Source organism: Myxine glutinosa, chromosome 2 (assembly GCF_964187855.1).
Source record: "Myxine glutinosa chromosome 2, kmMyxGlut1.1, whole genome shotgun sequence".
NCBI classification, from domain to species: domain Eukaryota; kingdom Metazoa; phylum Chordata; class Myxini; order Myxiniformes; family Myxinidae; genus Myxine; species Myxine glutinosa.
Genome location: NC_136262.1, coordinates 99,490,622 through 99,510,725, shown reverse-complemented (window position 1 = coordinate 99,510,725; position 20,104 = coordinate 99,490,622). Strand labels below are relative to the sequence as shown.

The 20,104-nt window shown below is 50.1% G+C and overlaps 1 protein-coding gene across 1 annotated transcript in view; it reads right to left on the bottom strand.

The window, feature by feature from the left end:
* LOC137421520 (ras-specific guanine nucleotide-releasing factor 2) overlaps window positions 1-20,104 on the bottom strand; it is a 139,154-nt gene that overhangs the window by 47,036 nt on the left and 72,014 nt on the right. Inside the window, exons 12-14 of the mRNA XM_078771347.1 lie at window positions 14,482-14,618; window positions 13,833-13,915; window positions 9,984-10,232 (exon numbers count right to left, since the gene is read on the bottom strand). Of these exons, the coding sequence (XP_078627473.1) occupies window positions 9,984-10,232; window positions 13,833-13,915; window positions 14,482-14,618 (469 nt within the window). The remainder of the gene's footprint in view (window positions 1-9,983; window positions 10,233-13,832; window positions 13,916-14,481; window positions 14,619-20,104) is intronic.

The following is a 20,104-nucleotide window of genomic DNA, read 5'->3' as shown; positions in this document are numbered from 1 at the left end:
AATAAACCATACATTAGCGCTTCTTCCTCTTCTTCAATCTCGCAAAGAGGGTTTTCGCACTGGCAAATTTGTGATTAGACAAACGATTTTTTAAATAGCATGGATGTTTGTTTCCTGTGTTTACAGCGTTTGTCTCTCCGTATGTATGTATGTCCCTGTGGCGGACACGATGGCTCGCTGGCACGGTGACATCATTCCGCGCACCAAGAGGGTGTCGGCCACGCCCGAGGGGTAGGCGTGGCCTCGGGATATACACGGGGCGCGCAGCCCCGAGCACCTCAGTGCTATAGTTGAGCTTTGGAATAAAGACTCTTTTGGGTTACCCGCGTTGTTGCTTATCTTCTTGGCAAACAAGTTGTGCGCATAGCACCGCACTTCACTGGTGACCTCGACGCTGGTTCAGCCGCCGCTGACCAACAGAACACGCCAATGTCAAACAACGTGGTTGCGGTGAAGCTCCCTGAGTTTTGGGAAGCTCAGGCCGAGGTATGGTTCGTGCAGGCCGAGGCACAGTTCCAACTTCGAGGCGTAACGGCGAATGAGACGCGTTATTACCACGTCATCGCCACGTCATCGCCGCCCTCGGGCCCGGCACAGCCGCCCGAGTCATGTCCGTCCTGCGGAACCCACCGGCCGACCACAGGTACGGGGCGCTCAAGTGTCTCCTCATCGCCACGTTCGGCCTCACGGAGTGCAAATGGGCGGACCGCCTCCTGGACCTTCCCGAACTCGGCGACACACGACCATCGGTGCGGATGGATTACATGCTGTCGTTGCTGGGTGACAAAGCCCCGGATTTTTTATTCCGGGCACTCTTTCTACGCCAGCTACCGGCACAGGTACGCCTCGCGTTGGCGGGTTCCAAAATAAAGGAACCCAGCGCTCTGGCCATCGAGGCCGACAAGTTTTTCGCGGCTTGTGACACGCGGACGAGAGTCGGTGCGGCCGTCGCGGATCCCGAGGCTGATGCTGCTGCACACCTCGTGGATCCCGAGGCTGATGCCGATGCACACCTCGTGGCCGCCGCCACGCCCCGCCCACCACCACCGCGAAAACCGCGGCCTCCGCCTCCGCCGCAAACCTAGTGCCGTTTCCACGCCAGATTTGGCCACAAGGCTAGGAATTGTTGCCCGCCGTGCTCATTTGGCAAGTCGGGAAACAACCAAGCCGGCGCTCGGTAGCGGCCCTGAGCGTCAGCCATTCCAGCAGCCTCCTTTTTGTCACGGACACCTGTCCGGGCGTCGCTTCCTCTGCGACACAGGCGCACAGGTGAGCGTTATTCCCGCCTCCACGTCCGACAAGCGAACCGCGGGCCGGGGCCCTGCGTTGCTTGCAGCCAACGGTACACCCATACGCACATTCGGGAAGCGCTGCCTCTCCCTGCGGTTCGGAGGGCAACGCTTTCAATGGACGTTCGTAACCGCCAGCGTGCCCATGGCATTGCTCGGTGCGGACTTCCTATGTGCAAATGGGTTGTTGGTGGATGTGAAGAACAGACGCCTCGTCCAGGCCGAAACGTTCAGCTCGCTTGCTTGCACGCTGAGCAGTTCATTGGGCAGCTCGCTAAGCAGCTTGCTGAGCGGTTCGGTCCCGGCGAGGTTGGTCTGTACGCTTCCGGCAGCGGACGAGTTCACCCGCCTCCTCGCCAGCTTCCCGGCCCTCATGCGGCCCACCTTCTCGGCGGTGGCCGTCAAGCACGGGGTGGAACATCACATCCCCACCGTCGGGCCACCGGTCTACGCCTGGGCACACCGCCTCGAGCCGACGAAGCTCGCGGTGGCAAAGGTGGAGTTCGCTACGCTGGAGCGGCTGGGCATCGTACGGCGCTCCAAGAGCGCTTGGGCGTCGCCACTGCACATCGTGCCGAAGCCCGGCGGGGGATGGCGGCCGTGCGGAGACTACCGCCGCCTCAACGATGCCACCACCCCCGACCGCTACCCGGTCCCTCACATTCAGGACTTTTCCGCCCGGTTGGCGAAAAAGTCTTTCTTTATTAAGGTGGACCTCATCCGCGGATACCACCAGGTCCCCGTCAGGCCGGAGGACATACCGAAGATGGCCGTCATTACACCATTCGGCCTCTTCGAGTTTCTTTGGATGCCCTTCGGGTTGAAGAATGCGGCTCAGGCATTCCAACGGTTGATGGACAGCGTCTTGCACGACTTGGATTGCGTTTACGTCTACCTGGATGACATCCTCGTTGCCAGCGCGTCCCGCGAAGAGCACCTCCGCCACCTCCGCACGCTCTTCGAACGCCTGGGCCAGCATGGCCTGATCGTAAACCCCGCCAAGTGCCGGTTCGGCATCGCCGAACCCAACTTTAGGGCACCGCGTCACCAGGCACGGGGCCACACCCTTACCGGCAAAGGTGGAGGTGGTCAAGGGGTTTCCGCGCCCCCGCACGATCAGGGGGCTCCAGGAGTTCCTGGGCATGGTAAACTTTTACCACCGTTTCCTGCCCCGCATCGCCCAGCTCCTGCGCCCCCTGCACGAGGCCCTCCGGGGGAAGCCGGGCAAAGGTGACGTTGTTTGGACCGAGTAGATGGACGCGGCGTTCGCGGACGTGAAGCTCGCCTTGGCTAACGCCACCATGCTCGCGCACCCGGCGCTCAATGCACCGATAGCCCTCACCACCGACGCGTAGGACTACGCGGTGGGCGCGGTGCACGAGCAATGGGTGCGTGGTGCTTGGCAACCGCTGGCGTTTTTCAGCCGGCATCTTCGCCCGCACGAACGCCGGTACAGCACCTTCGACCGCGAGTTGCTCGGGCTCCACCTGGCGGTCCGGCACTTCCGCCATCTGCTCGAGGACCGCTCGTTCACGGCCTTCGTCGACCACAAGCCCCTGGCCTTCGCGATGGCCAAGGTCGCTGAGCCATGGTCGGCCCGGCAGCAGCGTCACCTCTCGGCCATGTCCGAGTACACGACGGACATCCGGCACGTCGCGGGAAAGGACAACCCGGTGGCGGATTGCCTTTCCCGGTCCGTCGCCCACGCGGTCCACCTCGGGATGGACTATGCCCGGATGGCGGCGGACCAGACCGCCGACCCCGACGTCCAAGCCTTGCGGACCGCCGTCACGGGCCTCCGCGTCACCGAGGTGCCGTTCGACGGCACGGGCACGGCCCTCTTGTGCGACGTCTCCCTCGGGCGGCCTCGCCCCATCGTGCGCGCGGGCTGGCGCGCCGGGTTTTTGACGCCATCCACGGCCTGTCCCACCCGGGCACGAAGGCCTCCCAGAGGTTGGTCGCCGACAAGTTCGTCTGGCATGGCCTCCGGAAGGCCGTCCGCGATTGGACCAGGACGTGCCTCGCGTGCCAGCGCGCGAAGGTGCACCGCCACACCCAGGCCCGGTTGGCCCCGGTCACGGTGCCCGAACATCGGTTCGACCACGTTCACGTGGACTTGGTGGGACCTCTTCCCCCCTCGCAGGGTTTCACCCACGTCCTCACCATGGTGGACCACACCACCTGGTGGCCGGAGGTCGTGCCTTTGGCGGCGACGACGGCGGCGGACGTCGCGCAGGCGTTCATCGCCACCTGGGTTGCCCAGTTCGGCGCCCCCTCGGACATCTCGTCCGACCACGGCCCCCAGTTCACCTCAGAGCTCTGGGGGGCGGTCGCGCGGGGGCTCGGCGTCCAGCTGCACCACACCACGGCCTACCACCCCCAGGCCAACGGCCTGTGCGAGAGCTTCCACCGCTCCTTGAAGGCCGCGCTCCGGGCCACCCTCCGCGACGGCGGCTGGGTCGACAGGCTCCCCTGGGTCCTGCTGGGCCTCCGGACGGCACCCAAGGACGACCTGCGCGCATCCGCGGCGGAGTTGGTCTTCGGACAACCGCTGCGGGTGCCGGGCGAGTTCCTCCCCGACTCCACGGCACCATGGTCCGCGGCGCAGCAGCACTCCGCACTGCAGGAGACCGCCCGGAGGTTCGCCCCGGTGTCGACGGTGCACCACGGGTGCCCGCCAACGCACGTCGCCCCGGAGCATCGCACGGCGGTGTACGTGTTCGTCCGCCACGACACCCACCGGACACCGCTGCGGCCCTCGTACGACGGGCCCTTCCGCATGCTGGAGACCGGGGCGAAACACTTCACCCTCAACATCGGCGGTACTCCTGACCACGTTTCCATGGACCGCCTCAAGCCGGCCCATCTCGACGTGGACCACCCTCCGCCAGTGGCTCGGCCCCCGCGGCGGGGCCGCCCCCCGGTCCTGCACCCATCCCAGGTGCCGCCGGAGGCATCCCAGATGACATCCCGGCATCCCAGACGCCGCCAGCCGCCAGAGGGCGCTTCGGCCGGGTCATCCGTTTGCCCCGCAAATTGACCCTTCAGGTGCGTGGGAATTCTGGGGGGGCGCGTGTGGCGGACACGATGGCTCGCTGGCACGGTGACATCATTCCTCGCACCAAGAGGGTGTCGGCCACACCCGAGGGGTAGACGTGGCCTCGGGATATACACGGGGCGCGCAGCCCCGAGCACCTCAGTGCTATAGTTGAGCTTTGGAATAAAGACTCTTTTGGGTTACCCGTGTTGTTGCTTATCTTCTTGGCAAACAAGTCGTGCGCATAGCACCGCACTTCATCCCTCATATATTTATCCTACATGTTGGGTGAGTTTTATAGCTGACAATTACCCTTCTGAAAGGTAGAATGTGATGTCATTTGGCTTTGCCAGTTATGTTTCTTTCAACACCCTTCAGGGAACGTTCATTATTACGTCATAAACCTGGTTGGGGCAAATAATCACACTTGATGATTGGGGGGAACTGAAATTATGACAACAGGGTGAAGGGCTCTTCAAACATTGAAGCATTTCTTATGACTGCCCCCAACTACCCCAAGCCTGGTGTGGCTTAACGGTTAAGGTGGAGGGCTTGGGATCCTATGGTCCTGAGTTTGAATCCCTGTCAGCTGTTGAAGTAACACCAGGTGGGGTTGAGTTGATTCAGCCTGTCATCCCTCCGAGGTCGGCAACATGGGTACCAACTCACAAGGAGGTTGGTGGCAGGATTTGCACTCCGTCCGCCGTAAAACACCTCATTCCGTAACACGCACAGTGGTGTGTGTCGGGATGGTGCTGAGGTCACCTTGATAGTGTTGACTAACTGACATATAGAATAAACCAGCATCTCAATGCAATCTCTTCACTTACATGGTGACAGACAGCTTAGAGACTTGGAGTACTTCAAAATAATTTAATATTCACATCATTTGCTAACTGGTATCTCCACCCAGGTCATACTATCCTCTTCAACTAAAGTATCAAACAAGCCTGGCTACACAGTTGTTCGACTTTTGGTCTAGTTTTTACTTTGTCTGCCTGCCTGGCAATCAAAAAAGTTTAAAATTATTCCAAACAGGAAACTTACTGTTTTTAATGGTCATAAAGGACAAAAACAACAGGTCAAAGAAGTAATGTAATGAGTTAGATTGGGTGACGCAATAGACTCTGGGTAGAACTGTGGTAAAACCCAGAATGAATTTATTTATATGCCTTTAAACCTTCATTAAAACTGAATTATATACTTGAACAATGTAGAACAGAAATCACCTTCATAATACTTCCAATAACCATGCTATATATCGATATATAGCATGAGGGAGCGTGGCATGTGAGAAAGTGAATGAGGAAGGGGAGGGTGGATGGGGGGGGAGGGTGGATGGGGGGGGGGGGGGAGGAGGAGGGTGGGGGGAAGGAAGGTGAAGAAGAGGTCGCCAATATGGCTATGTTCAATTCTGATTGACGATGCATTATATGGTGATCATTAAAGCCTCCATCTCTAAAACTGTGACTCAATGTCGGCTTATTACAGTGTACTAGTGGTGTCACCCGTGGGAATCCCATGGGCATGGAGGTGTATCTTTGCGATCGGTGCAGCCGTTTTTGCGGTACCCGGGACAACAACATTAGGCGGGAGTCCAAACCTGAAGATGCTGGAGACCAAAGCTGAAATTGGAAAAATAATTTAGCCTATTTTACTCCAGGGGGTCCCACGATTACCCACCCAAAATTTCGTTGTGATCGGTTCAGCCGTTTTTGCGGTACCTGGGAACGCACGGACGGACAGACAGACAGACATTTGGTGAATTATAGTAAGACTAGCAGAAGTACCCGGCGTTGCCGGTCGGGGGAGGGGAGGGGAACGGGGAGGGGTGAACGGGGGGGAGGGGAGGAGAGGGGGGGAGAGGGAGGGGGTGTGAAGGTGAGGGGAGGGGGGGCAGGGTATGGGGAGGGGGGAAGGGGAGGGGGAAGGAGGAGGGAAGGGTGGGGAGAGGGGGAAGGGGAGCAGTCAGAAGTGGGAGCTCTTTAACAGAGAATTTATATCTTAAAGGGAGGGGAGGGGACGGGGGAAGGGGAAGGGAGGGGGGGAAGGGAGGGGGGGAAGGGAGGGGGGAAGGGAGGGGGGGAAGGGAGGGGGGGAAGGAGGGGGGAGGGGGGGGAGGAGGGGGAAGGGTGGGGAGAGGGGGGAAGGAGGAAGGGGAGGGGACGGGGGAGGCAGGAGAGGAAGGGGAGTGGCTCACGTTTGAGTGAATGTGGCTCACGTTTCTGAGTGAATGTGGCTCACGTTTGAGTGAATATGGCTCACGTTTCTGAGTTAAGTGTGATGCTGATCAGGAAGAAGAAGAAGAAGCCATACTACCACATTCGTTCTTTTTTTCTTTTTTTTTTGTATACTGAATCGAGGCTCGTGAAAGAGCTAACATTTATTTCACAAACAAATCAACCAGACAAACAAAATATATAAAAAGAGGGAGCGGAAGACAAGATGGGGAGAGAAGGGGAAGCACACAACCACAACATTTGAGAGCAGGGAGAAGTGTGGGAGGGAGAGGGCTTGGGGACAGGAGGCGTGGGAAGTGAAGGGGGGGTGCGGGGGGGGGGAGGAGAGGTATAAAACACAAGGGGACGAAATTAGCGGGGGTAGAAAAGATCAAGGTTTTGGATGGGGGAGGATAAGAGATGGTGGTGAACAGCTGTTTTAAAGACCTGGAGGGTGGAGTGGGATTGAAGAGAGTGAGGGAGTTTGTTCCAGAGGCGGGAGAAAAGAACTTCCGGAATCGTTTGATTTATTTGTATTCAAATGTCTGGTAATTGTTTTGTATTTATTTATGCGAATGTGTACTTGTTTAGAACTGTCATTCATTTTAAAAGGCTTCGGCATTATTGAGGGATTTTATTTTATTTTATCGTTTTCTTTCGTTTTTTTTTTTCGTTTTTTTTTCATTTTCCTGAAACACTCCCAATCACTCACTGATGAGCCTCTGAAAGTTTGATGAAGATCCGTTCAGCCATCTCTGAATAAAACGCGGACACATACAGACAACTTGCGTTTATATATATATACTAGCTGAAAGCACCCGGCACCCGGCCCGGGTTCTTTTTGAATGAATATACTACTATAATTCAGCTTTTCCTCGCGGCCGTAGAAGATTGACTACTACAATTCAGCTCAGCTTTTAATTGCAAAATGGGCCCAGCCTGGCCGATGCGGCCTCGACCGGCCTCACCACCTAGCCTATAACCTTCCCGGGGCCTTTCCCAACATTTTTAGTTCTTTTTGAATGAATTTACTACTATAATTCAGCTTTTACTCGTGGCCGTAGACGATTGACTACTACAATTCAGCTCAGCTTTTAATTGTGAAATGGGCCCAGCCCAGCCGAGGTGGGCCTCGACCGGCATTGCCACCTAGCCTATAACCTTCCCGGGGCCCGTCCCGACATTTTTGGTTCTTTTTGAATGCATTTACTACTATAATTCAGCTTTTACTCGCGGCCATAGAAGATTGACTACGATAATTCAGCTCAGCTTTTAATTGCGAAATGGGCCCATCCCCGCCAAGCGGCTTCGACCGGCCTCGCCACCTAGCCTAAAACCTGCCCAGGGCCCGTCCCGACATTTTTTGTATTGGAGGTTTCCTCCTATCTTTCACCGTTCAGGAGATTAGCTTGCGCAGACAAACAAACAAAAACTTTCTTTTATATTGTTGCGGTTTTGAGTTTGTACAGTGAGTATAATAAAGGTTAAAATTTCCCCCTCATAGTTAGTCACACAAGCATCATGTAGCCTCGCGATAGTGTAGTTATTTCTTAGTATTTGTGAGCTTAGTCCTTTTCCTATGTTAGTTCTGCATTGAGTAGAGTCAGGAGAATAGGCCCTACTTCTACCGACTTTCCAGCTTCCCTAGCCTCATGCCCCTTTGCGCTGACTTTGGTTCATTTTGGGCGAATTAACACGAGGCAGGCCTAGGAGGGTCGGGGCGGAGCCGAATGAAGGGCGGCAGAAGCACTGACGGTAAGCGCGAGCCGCCAATCAGGGCTCAGAGGTGGTGGCGGCAGCACGGCGTCACAGGGCATGATAAGAAGGTTCGAGAGGGTTCCAAAAGGTTCGGGGGCGTAGCTATATAACCCATTGCACAAAGCCCCCGAAAAGGGACTGCTCGCGAGGACTGATGAGCAAAGGACTAGAGGACTTGAGGGCTCGCTGCTGCCCAGGGAGAACTCGCGCACACTAACCAACCAAGAAGAATCATTGACGAGCAAGAGTTGTGAGCGTCAGAGAATTGTGAGAGATATGCGGGTGAAGAAAGACGCGAATAAACCAGAATACGCGCTTTTATAAGTGACGCTCGGTTGAGTTGGAGGCCGATCCAGCGATCCATATACAGTGCATTAAGTCGCGCGAGTGAGAACGGCTGTGTAATCGCCAGCCGCGCTAAGAGTCCCGCATTTGCCGTTCCACCTCATCGGCTGCCTTTGTTCGGGAGACGCGCTACGAGGTTCCTTCCACCACCTGCTGCCATCTTTGCGGGACGTGCTGGGACCGTGGAGAGCCGGACAGGGCCGTTCCTGGACGACCACGTCGACGCGTCTGGCTGGGACATCAATCCATCTGCAATACCCTGTGTGAGTGTGACGGGCCCGAGTCCGGGGAATAAGATAAGATTGATTAAGTGCTGCCCTGTGTCTCTGCATCCCCGATCATTGTACATACGTGTGGGAATAATTAAACCTGTGTTCTTCCTTTCTTCCATTCGATCATCCTGTGGTTTCCTCATTGGCTAAGCGTGGTACGAATAGAACCGCTCGAATCGGGTTCCACTACTAAACTGCACGGACCACGTGGTACTCAATCCGCTCGGCGTACCAAAACCACACGTGGCTCGTGCAAGGCTTGCATCCTCGCTTCCGTGGCGGCGCAGGGAATTAGGTACGAGCGAGAGTTGGTCCCGAAACCCTACTTTGCGTTTGCCCGGAAGGGACGTTTCAAGTCTCGGTTCCGTCAAGCCCAGAAAGAACAAGGGGATTAATCCCCCGTTGGTAAGGGGAAGAAGGGCGGCAGAGAACCATAACAATATATATAATAAATATATAGAAGATAGATAATAATAAAATAATAATAATAATATAATATAATAATAGAAGATAGAAGATAGAAGATAGATAATAAGAAGATAAATCGGGATTTAAATTTAATTCAAAAATTGATCCAGACGTCTATTCTCTTTCAAACATTCAAACCGACAGAGGTAGTTATTTATCACAGCATCTGTAGAATTTTCACCCTTTTACTCAACTCCGTTTCGCTGTTATTTGGTGAAGAAAAAAGTCAACTGAGCTTTATAGATATTTCGATGAGGGTGGTGTGTGAGACAGCTTCAGTATCGCTAAACTTCCGGATTCTTTTAACGATCTTTAAAATCATTATTTTATTAAAATTGAAGTATGTATACACTTTAACACTGCGGGGGTATCATGTTATATGAACTCTCTAGTTCTATGATGGGATAAGAATGTTAATTATTTTTCTCAAAAAAAATCACTATTTTTTCTATAAAGGACTTTGTTTACAGTAAATATATATTTTTCCAAGCATAAAATTGCTCCATCCAACATACTTTGCATTTTCCTTTGTGAGAAAAGTGGTGGGTGAGAAGGTATCCATTGGGAGAGATACTCATGTCAGAATGGGTGATACCTGGGAGGTATTGTCAGTTGAGGGTAGCGATAGATGTCAGTGAGCTTGCGCAGGAGACGGCCAGATGACATGAAGACCCGATAGGTATGAAGAAAGGTGTTGAGGAAGTCGATGCTCAGGAACCGCAAGTCAGCAAGCCGTTCGAGAAGATGGTCAACTGAACTGGCACGGATGTGAGGAATTTTGCACGAGTTTAACTTCTTGCTGAAGCGAATTTCAGGTGAGTCGGAATGCAGGCTGGAGTCAGACCTGCGCACAGCATGTCCTAAAAATCAAAACAATAGCACGCTTCTCCATTAAGTCCAGCGTAAAGTTGAAAAAACGTTATTATAAATGACATTTATGCCAAACAACATTTTTATGGTATACAGTATCGAGGCTCATGGGGGATTTAAAACATAGAATATATCAGGATGTAAGATAAGGGAAAAATATTGTTGGGGGGGGGGGGGGGAGGGGGAGGAGGGACACAAACAGCAGGGTTGAGGAACAAATTTTAGGGATACTTGGACATATAAGGGACATGGGGAAGATACAGGGGGTGAACAAAATCTAAACAGCTACAAACACTCAATCATAGGAGTGGAAGGAAAAACTGGAAGCCTGGAAAGAGGTGATCTTGAGGGGTGAGGAAGGGAGAGGAGGATCATGGGGGTGGAAAATATCATGGTTGTGGGTGAGCCGCTGTCTTGAAGCCATGGAGGGAAGACTGAGATTGAACAGACCGAGGAATTTGGTTCCACAGGAAATAAAAAAATAAAGAGGAATGGATGAGTGAAGGTGAGCAGTGACAGGATTTTCGGAGTTTCACCAGAATAGGGTTACGACGTGCACTCTGCAGAATACTGGAGGAGGAGGATGACAGAGCATGGAAAGGGCAGAGGGAACAAGACCAGAAAGGAGGGGGTGGAAGACAGAGACAACCAACCTGGCAGTAGAAGACAGAGACCACCAAGACAGAACCAAAGTGGAAAGCAGTACTCCATCAAGCTAGGGATCAATGCCTTGTAGGTAGATAAACATTCAGATTGCAATGGAAAGACTTTGCATGCAGAGGGTGTCCAGTCTGAGACTGGTTTTGGCAGCAAACTTTGTATGTGGTTTGCCCAAGAAAGATCATGGCTGATGGTGAGCCACAAAGGTTTGAGTGACTGAACTTCTTGTTTGAGAGTTCAGCGTTATGGTTGGTCAGATGTGGTCTTTTGGCTTTCCTGAGAGGGGACATACTTTTTGCAGCCTTTGTGGAGTGAACCAAGGTTGCCTTTGTTCAGATTTTGTTCAGGAAGAGAACGCAGATTGTTTCAAAGCAACTGTCTCACCACAGGATTCAGTGTACCATGGGCAAGAGGATGGTCAGGGACAGGGGAGGTGGTGCTGTTGGGAAGTTGCAGAAATGTGGAGAGGGGGTGGGGAACTTGGAGAGGGGTCTAGGCAAGGGGGAAGTTCAAAGGGGGCAGCATGAGAGGGAAGCTGAATTGGGGACACAGAGAAGGGGTGAGCTTGGACATGGGTGTGTAGGAGTTGACAAAGGTGAGGGTACAGAGATGGAGGAGCTTGACATCGTTAATGAATGTGATGGGGAGTTGATGGTCATGTGCAGGCAACCTCAGCAGAGTGGAGTTCTCATAATCCCCAATTCAGATACACGAAGACACCTCACGGGAGAGGTGAAATGAGGGCTTATTGAAGCTACAGAAGAAAGTCGTGCTGTAGGTACTAAGAGACGGTAGATGGAGTGAGTGTTTGTGTGAGTTTGGGCCACATGTGTTAGCTAACAACTAATTAGTGATGAAGGAGGTATACCTGGGCAAAGCACAAGCTGCTCGAAACCTTCAACCAATGAGCCTTACAATTGAAAATATATTTAATAACAGGTGATTGTGTATGGTACCTGAGAATAACCTTTTAGAAATAACCCTCTATTCTCATGATCAACCAATTTGGATAAGCTATTATACTCCTCTTGATGACTCGGTGTGTTTATGGGGATTTAATATCATTGAATAAGCGACATAATGCAGTCACAGCTCTTTCTTCTCTGACCTGGAAATGCCCACCACTGTTACCTGATATTTAAGATCTGTCTCAGGCATTATCTAGTGTCAGGCCCTGATGCAAATCAGGTGGAAGAAAATTAGACTTGTGTGTGCCAGATGAACACAAACTAATTCGTCAATTTCCTGATAGTTACCGATGGGTTTGTCAATAAACTTTCCTATTCACTCACTCATTCATATATTCGATCACTAATATATTTACTCATTGACTCCCAAATTTGGCCAGCCCATCAACTCAAGTACAACTCATTCATTAGCACAGCAGTAGTTACTTCGTGTGTGTGTGTGTGTGTGTGTGTGTGTGTGTGTGTGTGTGTGTGTGTGTGTGTGTGTGTGTGTGTGTGTGTGTGCTGTAACGTTTTTACCATTTGCGTTATTGTCATCAAATTTTCACCAAAACTTCATTATAACACGGAGAAGTCAAATTAATAATTTTGTCGGAAGGTCAAAAAGCCAGCAACACATAAAAGCGTCAATTTTCATCTAATTGACCTGAAATTTCAATTTACCATTTGAGTTTTGTCATCAAATTTTCACCAAATCTTTATTATGAGAATATGGAGAATATAAATTAATCATTTGATCAAAAGGTCAAATAGTCAGCATCACATAAAATCATCAATTTTCATCTAATTGACCTGAAATTTCAATTTACCATTTGAGTTTTGTCATCAATTTTTCACCAAATCTTTATTATGAGAATATGGAGAAGATAAATTAATAATTTGGTCAAAAGGTCAAAAGGTCAGCATCACATAAAAATCATCAATTTTCATCCAAATGCCCTGAAAGTTTAAGAATCTGCATATTGGGTCACAGAATTGGTTCACTAATCAAAAGCTAAAACCTGATTGTTTGTTATATCAAAAGGTGAAAGTTGCATAAAATTGTCAATTTTCACCCGATTGACATGAAATTTAAAGAATGTGCATATTGGGTTACTGAATTGGTTCACCAATCAAAATCTACAGGCCGAATGTTTTTTTTAGACCAAAAGATCAAAGGTCTAGGTTGTGTAAAATCATCAACTTTCACCCGATTGACCTGAAATTTAAAGAATTTGCATATTGGGTCACCGAGTTGGTTCACCAATCAAAAGCTAAAACCTGATTGTTTGTTAGATCAAAAGGTGAAGGTTGCGTAAAATTGTCAATTTTCACCTGATTGATGTGAAACTTAAAGAATTTGCATATTGGGTTACTGAATTGGTTCACCAATCAAAATCTACGAGCTGATTGTTTTTTTGATCAAAAGGTCAAAGATCAAGGTTATGTAAATCACTAATTTTCACCCGATTTACCTGAAATTTTAAGAATTTGCATATCGGGTCACTGAGTTGGTTCACTAATCAAAATCTACAAGCCGATTGTTTTTTGAGATCAAAAGGTCAAAGATCAAGGTTATGTAAATTTCTAATTTTCACCCGATTTACCTGAAATTTAAAGAATTTGCATATCCGGTCACTGAGTTGGTTCACTAATCAAAAGGTAGGAGTCGATTGTTGTTTTTTTTAGATCGAAAGGTCAAACGTCAAAGTTGCATAAAATCATCAATTTTTTTTTTGTCAAATTGACCTGAAATTTTAAGAATTTGCACATTGGGTCACTTAATTGGTTCACCAAAAATTTACCTCTCCCTCATTCTGAAATTCATCCATTTATCTCTACCAAAATGGTGTTGATACATTGCTTTAACCCGATAGCATAACTGTTTCGGAACCCAAGCTTCATGGTTCACATATGACGGTGGTACAAATCTCAACATGAGTTAAACATGTATTGGTTTCACGTACTTTACCATTTGAGGAACGGTTACTTTTGAACTTTCTTCAAATACGTTCATCATCAGTTCATCACAACGGATGTTATCAATGCACTGAAAAACACAAGTACAAAGGTCATGTATTTACAAGGAATTTGCATCAAAATGCACCGCCATTGTTGTTAATAGACAATTAATAAAGCCAAAAAAACAATCAGACTTTCATGTTCTGTTTGCTTTACAATAAAATGATTTAGAGAACTATGTTTACCCTTAACAAAGATAGAACAAACCTGCCATTTTTACATTGTGAACATGTAATATAATCCAAGTAATTATCTCAATCAACACAATTACAGGATATATGCCTTTGACTTGTCGTTAGTCCAACAAAACACTCTGCTATGCCAGTTCAGTCAATCCTCGACACCTGGATGGTCCAATCTAACATCCGCTGTGGCATTTTAAGAGATCGTTTTCTGATATATGAGGTAATCTCTGCAAGAGACACATCCAGCATTTTGAAAAGGAAAGGGAAGAGGGAGTGGGGCAAGGAAACAGGAGAGAGTCCATTTGTCTTAAAAACTGCTAAAAATAATTTATTTGTCGAAAAAACAAGGAGGAATGGGTGGATCTGGAGTCATTCCTCGACACCAGGTTTGCCCATGCCTGCACCATACCTGGCCGATATCACTGGCCCAGGCAGCTTTCTCCTGTAGAGTAGTTGCCATGAGGATGACTGTATAAGGTGGCTCATCCCTCGACTCCACCACGAGTTTAAAGTCCAGGTGTTCAATTTCGAGCATGGCCACCTTGCCTGGCCCCAGGGTACAGAAAAATCCAACAAAAATCCAACAATGAGCTGAGTCAAATCGTGAAAACAAAATACTATTTATGTGGAAATCCTAAACAGTTTGGCATAATAGGTAGCCAGAGCTGGTTTGGATGGTGAAATGTTCATCGAAGACCTTGTTACACATTTGATTTGTTTTTGTTGTATTCAGAAGATGTATAAAGATGATAAAAATAAATAAAGATGAGTTCCCCCTACAAGGGACTTTAAGCACAGGAGAAGCCCACTAGCCCCATCAAGCCGGTGCGATGATTGCCAACCTATGGTTCTTTGTCCTTCCCATATCTTTTTTATATAATAAGCGTCAAGCAAGGAAGCAGTAAGCACCATTTTAAAAATCTTTGCTGTGGCTTTGCTATGATTTTTAAAGTTGGGTTCAAACGGCCCACTTCCCAGACACGGAGGAGACAATCAAAGAGTATTATGCTGCAGAGTCTATTCAATGACGTCACCAATTTTGAAAATATTTCTGAACAAGAACATGCAACTAGAGTTCATTGAACACGTTACCCCACACAGTCGTGAGAAATAAAGGACATGGGCGGGCTGGGTCTGCGTGCAGCAAATTTGATTGGTTGAGATGACGTAAATGCCGTAATATTTTGTCCAAGTACTGCGAAACGGAAGGTTTTTGAAAGTGCCAAAAAGGACAAAAAGGTAATTTGTGTTCAATGATGTTTAAGTATATAATTAATTGAAATAAAATAAAGATTTTGGAAGTTGAAGAAAAAAATTGCGGAAGTTAACCGCCGTTGATGCAGCATCTTTTACACAACCTTATTTAACACGTCACATTACTTATTTATGCGTGTTGTTTGTGTCCTTCGTGACGTCCTTAAAAATAGTAGGTGTCCTTTTTGGAATGATTTTCAATTTTGCCTGACTACCAGGAAGGCAGACCGAGGATAAAATATTATCTCGCTCTCTGTGCATGATCAGGAAAAATGAAGAGCCAAGTACTGCTAATCTACAGATTCGTTTTCCGATTTATGTTCCAATTTGTGTTCAAAATGTAACATTCAATTGAAATTTAGTTGGTCCTCGATCATAAACTGACGTTTGTAGACAGACAGACAACTTTGTTCCTTTGTCGCTTTGTCCCACTCTTCTACGAGCCTCGATCTTCCCCACAAAATAAACCCTCATGTCTGAACCGAATGTAATCCAAGTCCCCTTGGCTAAAAACACGAATTATTGTCAACCACAAGTGTTGCTCTATGTACTGCATATTGTTGCGAATATGGAATTTGGCCTCCATATCCGCTTGTAAATATTCCCCTATTTCCCCAATACTCCCCAACTATCCCCAATCCCCCATCCCCTAGTCCCATTGTCTGTAAACAACACTCTGTAGAACCGACCTTCCCCTTTTTCCCCCATTAAATGTCGTGCCCAGGTCCACCGCATCTCACGTAGACAACTTTCGGACATCTTGCTAGTTATTCTTAGTCTATGTCAGTTAAGGACTCCTTTCCATTAATTCTGACTCTTCGTTGCACCAGAATGTGATTATATGGCACCAGTAGTGAGTTTAGGACCTTCCCATACCTCCTTCCATCTTCTTCCCCAAACAACAACAACAACAACAACTACAGCTACAACAACAACTACAACCACGGCGCGCGGGGGGAGTGTGCGTCCTCCCACCAGCTCGGTTAGCCGCCATGACCATGCGCTCCACGGGGTTACCACGAAGGGGCTCCCTGTCAGCCCCTCGTCAAGGGCGGAGCCGGTAACCCCCCCTGCATGCACCCAATGAGAAGCAACGAGCCGATTCCATCTGGGGCGGAGCTAACGAGCCGAGGGCGTGTCACTCCCCGCCGGATATACGCAGCGACTTACCGGATGTGAGATCAGATGCGCCCCGAGCTTGAGCCTTGAGAAGACAAGAGAGCCACCTCCGAGCGCTGAGAGACCTCCTGCATCTTTTGGGCCGCGCTATCCTGTCCCTGAGCACAAGGTGCACCTTGTGCTGGCCATCGAATACCTGCCTTTCCTTGCCATCAATCCCCGTGTGAGTCAGCCTTTTGTCCCGTTTATCTGTCGTCTGTTGGGGTTAATATAAGAGTGTGTTTAAGTGCCCACCTTACTATGCTGTCCCTCTTGTAGTTGTAATCTAACCTTCCGAACGAATATAATCTCCTCCGGAGGTCTTGAGAACCGTATCCCTGGTGTCGTGTCATTTTAATCCCAGCCGTGTGTCTTTTCCTTCATTGATCTAGCGTAGCGCGATTAGTCAACGTTCGGGTATAATCGGGTAACTTGTGCAGACGTGGTCATACCAAACCGCTCGGTAAATAACATCTAAGCCGCGTCTGTAACAATTGGTGTCGAGGAGTGGAATTCGGACCCGGGACTAAATTTATTAGGCCCAAATTTGGAGTAGAATCAATTCGGAGCGCGTTTCCCGCGCGAAATTATAACGGCGAAATTTGATTTTGTTATACGGAAATAAAAACCCGAATTTTGAAAGTCGCGCTATGGCAGACCAAGACAGCTGGGGTCCGGTAGGGGAGAGTGAGGCAGGGTCGGTCCAGGACCAAATTGAGGGACGCGAGGAGAGCGAAGCAGTGAGGGCGGCAGGGTCGCAAAATAGCGTTGTCACGCACGAGGTGGCCACGGCGTCCACGCCCGCGACCGTGGCAGCGCCCCTGGTGGATCCGAACCTTTTTATGTTGCAAATGAGGGCCCTTATGGAACAAATGGGTGAGCGATTGGAGGGCCAAATGGGGGTAATGGGGAACTGGATGGATGCTCAGGGTGAGCGATTGGAGGGCCAAATGGGGGTAATGGGGAACCGGATGGATGCTCAGGGTGAGCGATTGGAGGGCAAAATAGGAGTAATGGGAAACGAAATGGGGGTAATGAGGGACGAAGCGAGGGGTACCGGTGAGGGATTAGACAAGAAATTAGAGGGGTTAGACATTGGGATAGAAGGGGTGAAACAAGGGTTAGGGAGTAGAATAGAGGGATTAGGAAACAAATTTGAGGGATTAGACAATAGATTAGGGGAAATACAGGAGGGGTTAATGGGGGTAGAAAACAGAATGGCCGCTCAAGAGAATCAAATGGAAGGGATGAACAAAGGGTTAGAGGGGTTAGAAAACACCATGGAAGGCAAATTGAGGGACATGAGGGACCAAGCGGAAAGGGAAGTTAACCAAATGGGGCAGCAGATAGAGGGGGTCAGAATGGGGGTAGCAGCCAAACTGGATGCTCACAGGGAGGAAATGGAGCAGATGAGGGTGGCATCTGGGCAGGAGATGCAAGTGATGGGAGAGGAGATCAGGAGAGGAGTGAGTGAGGAGGTCGGAGGAGTGCGCGAGGAGGTGAGGCACTGTAAGGAGCGCATGGAGAAGGAGGTGAGAAAGGGGACTGTAAAATTGCAAAGTGGTATAGAGGAGTTGACGCAGGAGGTGGAACAGCTGACGGAGGGACAAAAAGAACTAACGGACCAGGTAAAGAAGAACACAGCGGTAATAGGAGGGTTAAAAGCGACACAAAATGACCTAAAAAATGACTTGGTAGCGACAAAGAGGGAATGTCAGATGGTACGTGAGGGACTGACAACGAGGTTGGACGAGGTGATAGAGGTAATGGAGACGAAGGACCGGCAGGTGAGGACGCACATGGAAACGGTCAAGGTAGCCTTAGAGGATGAGCTTGAGGAGACGTACCGGGGAATAAAAGAGGTGAAGCAGAAATTAGAAGAAGTGGAAGAAGGGATGAGCGAAATTAAGAAGCGACGTAGAGGGGACAAGAAAGAGATAAAAAGAGGAGATAAAAGAATTGGTCCAAAGTCTGTGTTTGGATCGTGATGATGTGCTCATTAACCGGATGAGGGATTCGCAGGTGGTGGAGGAGAAGCGAAGAGGAAGAGGACCCGGTGTAAGTGGTGACCAATATGGTCGTGCGTATGATGCGCCAGGTGATTTAAGAAGCTTGGGGGTCGAGATGGACCCGGGTGTTCGTGAGAGGCCGTTGGTGAGGTGTGCGACAGGTCTGGTGTGCGAAAAAGGAGGTGTGTGAGAAAGTCCGACTCTGGGGTGTGTGAGGAAAAAGTGCGTGCCAAGGAGTGAGGGTGCTGGCGAGAGTGAGTCGGTCGTAGCGTGTGTGCGAGGGAGCACATGGAAGCGCGGTGTGGTAAGTGTTACAGAGGGTGTGACGGGAGAGTGTGCGCAGGAGTGTGCGCGAGAAAGGTGTGTGACGGACAGGTGCATGAGGAAAGAGTGCGCTGTCAGAAGTAAGGAAGAGTGTCCACCTGTGGTGAGTGTTACAGAGGGTGTAACGGGAGAGTGTGCGCGAGAAAGGTGTGTGACGGACAGGTGCATGGGGAAAGAGTGCGCTGTCAAAGGCAAGGAAGAATGCACACCTGTGGTGAGTGTTACAGAGGGTGTAACGGGAGAGTGTGCGCGAGAAAGGTGTGTAACGGACAGGTGCATGAGGAAAGAGTGCGTTGTCAAGAGTGGAGGTGAGAGTAGTGAGAGTGAAACGGAGCGTGAGTTGGTTGTGACAGGTGAGCGAGGATGTACACCTGGGATGGAAGGATGCACACCTGGAATGGTAGAGCGTGAGTGGGAATGCACGCTGGAGTTGGTGGTGAGGCACGTGGTTGGGTGTGCGAATGAGAGCACCCCTGTGATTGTCACAGAGGAGGTGACAGAGGAGGGGGCGCGAAGAGGGGTGTTAGTGAGGTGTGCGACCAACGAATGTGTGCCAAGGTGTTCGGTGGTCAGGTGTGTGACCAAGTCTGTGAGTGGAATGAGGGTACCTGGGTGTGTAAGGAAAGGTAGCATGGGAACGGCTGGATGTGTGAGCAAGGAACGGGCTGCGGGGTGTAAGCGTCCAGGTGAAGCATCGACGTTACACGGGTTAGAGGTTAGAGCGACTTTTAGCCGAAGCGGGCCCTCGGTGCGTGCTGGGCCTCGCTTTGAACGGCCGCGTCCGTGCTCCACTAGGCGGAGCGGGCAGCCCGATAGAAAGGGTCGTCATGGCGACCACTTTTTGTTGAGGCATTCCGGCAGGTCGAGATCGAGCCATGGGATGGCTCCGTGCCGAGATGGTGCGTGGGATCTCGGCCCGGGTAAGCCCCCGTCCCTGCCCCGAATGCCGGACGCATCCAGCCGCCGACACAAAACAACCAGCATTCATGGCTTGGCTTTACGAAGCCGGGCTTTGGACAGGAATTGGCGCACCGAGAGGCATTATTGAGTAGACTGGGTGATGAGGTTAGTGTTTTGGACCCAAAATTAGAGAAAAACAAAATTTGATGATTGGCAAGGGATTGGCAGTAGTGATTGGCAGATGATGGGTAGTGATTGGCAAATTTTTAATTTGTTGAAATTTGATGTGCAAAATTGGTAGTGAGCGATGGGCCCGGTGGGTAAGGTTGGCATCCCTGCCACCCTTCCCATATGGGGGCAAAGGAGCAATAGATTATGGGGTGTATG